This window comes from Larus michahellis, chromosome 10, assembly GCF_964199755.1.
Source record: "Larus michahellis chromosome 10, bLarMic1.1, whole genome shotgun sequence".
Taxonomy (NCBI): domain Eukaryota; kingdom Metazoa; phylum Chordata; class Aves; order Charadriiformes; family Laridae; genus Larus; species Larus michahellis.
Genome location: NC_133905.1, coordinates 16,191,303 through 16,197,021, shown reverse-complemented (window position 1 = coordinate 16,197,021; position 5,719 = coordinate 16,191,303). Strand labels below are relative to the sequence as shown.

Sequence of the window (5,719 nt, the reverse complement as noted above, 5' to 3'; positions counted from 1 at the left end):
TTTCTGGCATGTCTCCTACTGATACACTGGTAACTAGACTGGCCTTAATGGCAAATGTGGCCACTTGAAACTTAGAAAATAAACAAACCCCACTGTTTTGTACAACAGCCTATCTAAATTAATCTTTTCCTCACCACTTGGAGTGCTGACAGGCCTTAATAAAGCAGAAGATGCTGATCCAAAGGCCAGGCTCCTGGAAGCTTCAGGGGACACATCTCCCTGTCACGTTGGGAAATCCAGAAATAGCTTGATTCTGTGGCCAGCCCAGAACAAAACACAGCGTGCTACGAAAACGCGAGGGGCTTCTGCTTCCATACTCTTTCTGGTAGGATCCAGCAGCTCTGCCTGCTTGCTTTCTGCTAGTGAATGTTTTTATTAACAAGCCGTCAGATAAAAGCCAAGATGAAGATGATTCACTCTATCGGAGTTTCTTAACCTAGCTTTGTTGCTAGACAGGTTTTTGAGTCACCACCTCCGTTTGTTTTCAGCTCCCTTATTACAGGTACTGGCTTCCTCAGTTTCGCCAATCAGCTGATACCGGACACATTTTGGAAGTGATTTTCTTTTAATATTTGGATCATTTCCCAAACTTGATTTACAGCATGACTGCACAATATTTGAAGTAATCAACGAGAAGGCCACAACATGAGACACGAAAAGAGGAAAGCTCTTAAATCACATTTGCAGAAGAAAACAAAATAGAACTGCATCCCCAAATAAAACTAGTTTTCCAACTCCACAGACGTGCTAAAGTCTTATTTGGCCATAGCACAGTTAAGATGGTTATAAATGGCTCCATGTTACATTTTCTCCAACAGCAAATCTGATTTAACTGAATGCCTCCTCATCTTCCCACCTTTACACATTTAGCATGCCTTCCTCAGTCCTACTGCTGGGAGTTTGTGGGGCTGCAGTGCAAAATGGAGCCTACAAACTGGACGTGTCATTTGGGTTACAGTAGAACACAAGCAACAGAAATCACAAACTCATCATGCCATCATCCTTCATCATATATTCCCTCTTTCCTCCTACTCTTTCTCAAGTAAAAAAAAAAAAAATCCCTATTTCTCTTCATGGGATTTTTCTAGACGTTCAGCCATTGCTATAATCTTCACTGAAGTTTTAAAAATTTGTTAATATTCTGTTTTTAGAGTAATGGAAGCCAAGTTTCCTAGGATCGTTTTCAGCTTTGGTTGTCCAGCAAAAGACAACAAAATCTGATAAAACAGAACCTGTGAGAGAATACAGGAGAGAGGGAACGCACTTAAAAAGCAAGAATGAGAAACACAGCTGTCAGCACAGGTCAGGAATAAAGCTCAGCTTCTCCATTTCTGCTACACCACTTCAGATAATAAAACGGGGTTGGGGCTATTCTTTTTTGGAAAAAAAATTAAAAAGTTACAGCTATTAATTATTTTTTTAAAGGAGCAATGTTAACGCCACAGGAAAAAAGGAAACTCTCACTCCATTCCCTACATGATTTCATTATACATAAAAATAAATGCAGCAACAAATCTATGCACTGTTTTCACTTTTTTGTTGATTTTGTTATCTTACAAGCAGGCCAAGTTTCCAAGGAATTTAAATATGTATCAGATTGCATTTCCAGTGATATTGTAGAACAGAACAAATATTCCACTCGATATATAAAGTGCTTCAAAGAGCAGCTGTTTGGTGAAGCCACGAAACTCACCAGGTAAAGTTTCAGCTTTTGCCGCTTTTCTGTGTAATTCCTCTCCACTAACCTGTTTGTTCCAGTTACTGTATCTTAGTTATAGAATAAAACACTGTAAGCAATAATCTCTTTTAGACAGGATATTTTTACCTTTAACATATAAAAATTATGTTTGCTTTATACATCTGTCTTTAGAAATAACTTCAAGTCATTCAAGTCAGGAAAAAGATTTTCACTAGATACAGACTCAATTAAATACAGAGATTGTAAAATATGTTTAATTTCTCAACTTATGCTTTCAGGTTTGACACCCTGCCTCACGAAGATAATCATGTTTCTCAGAGGTACTCTGCTGGGAATTATTCTTTACAGCATCCTCTGGACAGAAACTACTCTGGCTGGCTCTAGTTTTTTAAGCCCTGAATATAAAAGAACACAGGTAAAAAAATTCAGAAAAATATTGTCCTTCTGTATAAGTCCTTAAAACCAATATTATTACAGCATTCAGAGAAGCTTTTAGATTTACTTTCTGGAAGAGGAAAGAATTATTCCATGGAACTTCTGTAACAAACCATTAGCATTGTATTCATGCTATGAGAATATGTATCTAATCTCATTCACTAAGTATTAATAATCGGGGGAAAAAAAGAACAACTGAAGATAAAGCATCATTTAAATAATTTGTTGGCATCTTCTTTGGAAATTAACTGTATGGTGCTTGTTATTTAAGGAACCCTTAAACCAAATTCCTATTAAAGTGCATGCACCAATTATTATAGACCTATCTATCATTAACGGTTGGACCTGATGATCTTAAAGGTCTTTCCAACCTAAAGGATTCTATGATTCTACCAAACATATGTAAGTCTATGATGCCTTCACCTAATCTGCTGTATCTGTGTTAATTAGGGGTTCTGATTTCCCCACTACAGACTAGTTTGGTTATGGAAACAATATATAGGTGTCATTTTGCTTGCTTTCTAGCAACAAAGGGCTCCAAAAAAACCCACAGCACAATTACATCGTCGAGGCACAGAAGGCTTTTGGGACACAGATAAAGCAGGGACAGAAGATGACAGTAACAGCAATGAAATTAAGGTTTGTGTTTTTCCTTCTTGCTCACATACAAGTTTAAGGGGTGGGGCTGGGTAATACAGTTTTTGTCACAGGAGGCAGTACAAATTAAACCTTGAATCATTTTTAACTTGAAAGGCAAGCAGGAAAGGGCACATGAAAACTGCCAGCACTGATGCTGTGAGATTATTTACAATTAGCTGCGATAACTAGCTGCAACAATCTCCTATTTAGGATTCACTTACATTTCAGAACTAACATATAATAATGCAAGTTTCTTGTAAAGTTTTCTTTCCTCCAGTTTATTGTGCAGTTTGGTCTGCAGTAGCTTACACCCTGTTTCTGAGATTTTGATCAGTGTCTCAGCGCTAAGTGAATAGATGGAATAACTTCTTATACCTCTTGCTTATCAGCATTCCCATTAATAAAATTAACTTGCAGTGTCCTTGTCCAGAACTCATCTGTTAAATTCTATCTTTTAATGTTTTTATAGTTTAATGTTCCCTTTGAAATTGGTGTCAAGATAACAGAAGAAGAGTATGAAGAATACGGACAAGCGCTGGAGAAGATGCTGGGGGACATGCTTGAAGAGAATGCTAAAGGTATGGCCGAGCAAGTCAGAAAAGAAGAGCTTTAAAGAAAAAAAAAAAACTAAAACAAAACCAAAAAAACCCAAACCCAAACCACCAAGCAAAATCACCAAGACCACAAACTAAACAACTTTTGTTTTCTAATTTGTCATGTACGACATTCAGTGCAGCATTTCAGAAGTGATTGGGACTAAGAAGTTACCACTAAGAGAACCACTCAAGTACCTGATGTTTAGGAACAACTCATTGAACTTTAAAGAATCACATTAAAGTATATTAGGCAGAAGGGGAAGGCTTCCTCTCCTTACATTACCCATCTTTTTTTTCCCCCCCTTGCTTTCAATTCCCAGCATTTCCTGGTTTTCTCGGCTAAGACCTTCACAATTTTCATGGTGAAAAGTATTAAAAACATTATTGTAACTAAGATAGTTCTAGCTGATTCACTGATCACTGAAGTTCGAATACCCAACGCCCCCCCGAAACTGTCTGGTTTTTACCTTTACAGCCTGTCATACTTTATTTGCATTTGCCCACATTAGGCTGATCTTTCTGAATCTTCTGTTTTAATGTTTATGCCAGTCTTAATATCTGCGTTACACACTCCAGCTACAAATCACTTCATGCTTCCGCTTTCACCCTGCTTTTCAGGCTCCTGAGACTTCCCTCAAGGTCCTCTCTCTGCTCTCCTCCGAATTCCTTCTGAGGAGCTACTTCTATGGCCGTTACGCAAATCAGACAGTCTTACGCGTTGTGTGCCCTTACAGAATGGAACTATGTGGAAGCCACCTTATCTTTTGCCTTCTTTGCCGAAGATTTGTAGAACTTTTAGACAGATTATCAAAACAGGATTTTCAGAGAAATATTAAGACTATCAAAACAATCTATCAAAATAGTCTTTATCGTTTGGCTTTTCAGAAACTCAGATGAAAACCAGGCAAGATGAAGGACAAAGACATCACCTGATGGCCTGATTTGTTTTAAATTTTACTTTAAAATGAAATTATTACTGATTCCACAACTCTGAAGAAGAAAGAAGCATGTGGACCTGAGCAGTTTGTCCCGGCAGACATGGAACAGATTGTCTTTTAAGGAAGAATACAAGATCTCAAGCCAAAAATAATAAAGGGCAAGGTTAATCACAGGCTCACCTGTAGGCTTATTTTCTTATTTTATCTCTTTTCCTTAGTAAATACAGTGATTATTCTAAATGACACGTTTGAAGGCAGAAACCTGTTCTTACACTTCTATACACATCTATAATAAAGCTTATGCTGAAACTGCAACTACTTGTGGGGTTGTTTTTTGTTTGTTTAAGAGTAGCTCAAACTAGATAGTTCATGTAATAAACTATGCAAACTAGATGGACAAGGAATCAGTTCTCAGTTGCCAAATTAGACAAGGGATTTGTTAATGTGGATCTTATCAAGGAAACCATCTAATATCTCTTCCAGTTTAAAAAAAAAAAAAAGAAAATTATCTTTCCAGTTAGCTTGCCTGGATTCAGAACCATTCCATACTGGTACATACATCAGAGGTACAAGGTCATTTTTCATGCCTTCAAATGCATAAACCAACATCCTCCAATGTAGACACGTTCTTTTCTGTACCTCAGCCCATACAGACATCTGATAATCCATCAACGTTTTCTAGAATTTCCTCCTGAAGACATTCTGTACTCTTTAACAGGCTAATGCAATAAATGTAAATACAACTGCAATTTTTATTAAGCATGTACTCTTTTCCTGTCACAGACTTAGTCACCTCAATGAAGTGATCCCTTTGATGCCCCTAGCACCGCCTTGTGCTATCCTCTACCAGAAGGCAAATGAGAATTGGAAGTGAAGGAGGAGGCAGATTAAAAAGGAGTAAACAACTTTTAGAAGACTAAGAAACAAATATGCTTAGGATTTCTGGCACCAGTTCATAAAGCCATGGTGTTTCAATGCCACCATCAGAAGAAATAGTGTAATGTTTTTCCTCCCCGCGCCCAGGTACAGATCTTACCAGCATTACTGAACAGTCCCTGGCAGTCACACAGTGCCTGGCGCTCCCCCGCAGCACAGCCAGCCTCCGGGAAAGCCGCAGGTCTTCAGCTGCGCCATCTCCGCTGCAGCACGCAAAGCCAGCCCAGGGCGAGGGTGCGACACCTGCTTTTGGAAACCTGCAGAAGTGTTGTGAACGGGAAGAGTCAGAAAGAACACTGAAGTTGCATTTATTATCCTGAACTCTAATCATCACTTCCACAACAGATCTACTGCTTGTGTTCTTTTTATATTTAATGGTTTCCAAGCATATTCCAGGGAAACAGTCAAACAATAAGCTGCCCAATAGTACAGGAAGGAAACCGTTCCCCAGACGCACTGCTTAAATCCTTTCTTGA

At 38.4% G+C, this 5,719-nt stretch overlaps 1 protein-coding gene across 3 annotated transcripts; it reads left to right on the top strand.

The window, feature by feature from the left end:
- The first annotated feature begins 539 nt into the window (after window positions 1-539).
- On the top strand, window positions 540-4,620 carry GHRL (ghrelin and obestatin prepropeptide). 3 transcript variants are annotated; one of them, XM_074603324.1, is made up of 6 exons: window positions 961-1,302; window positions 1,564-1,696; window positions 1,978-2,114; window positions 2,660-2,773; window positions 3,243-3,351; window positions 3,988-4,620. In XM_074603324.1, the coding sequence occupies exons 3-6, from the start codon at window positions 2,007-2,009 to the stop codon at window positions 3,993-3,995; spliced, it is 339 nt and encodes a 112-aa protein (XP_074459425.1). In that variant the 5' UTR covers window positions 961-1,302; window positions 1,564-1,696; window positions 1,978-2,006; the 3' UTR covers window positions 3,996-4,620. The 3 variants fall into 3 exon arrangements, with proteins under 3 accessions (XP_074459423.1, XP_074459424.1, XP_074459425.1); XM_074603322.1 differs by having other exon boundaries at window positions 540-1,696; window positions 4,255-4,620; XM_074603323.1 differs by having other exon boundaries at window positions 926-1,696.
- The last annotated feature ends 1,099 nt before the right edge of the window (window positions 4,621-5,719 follow it).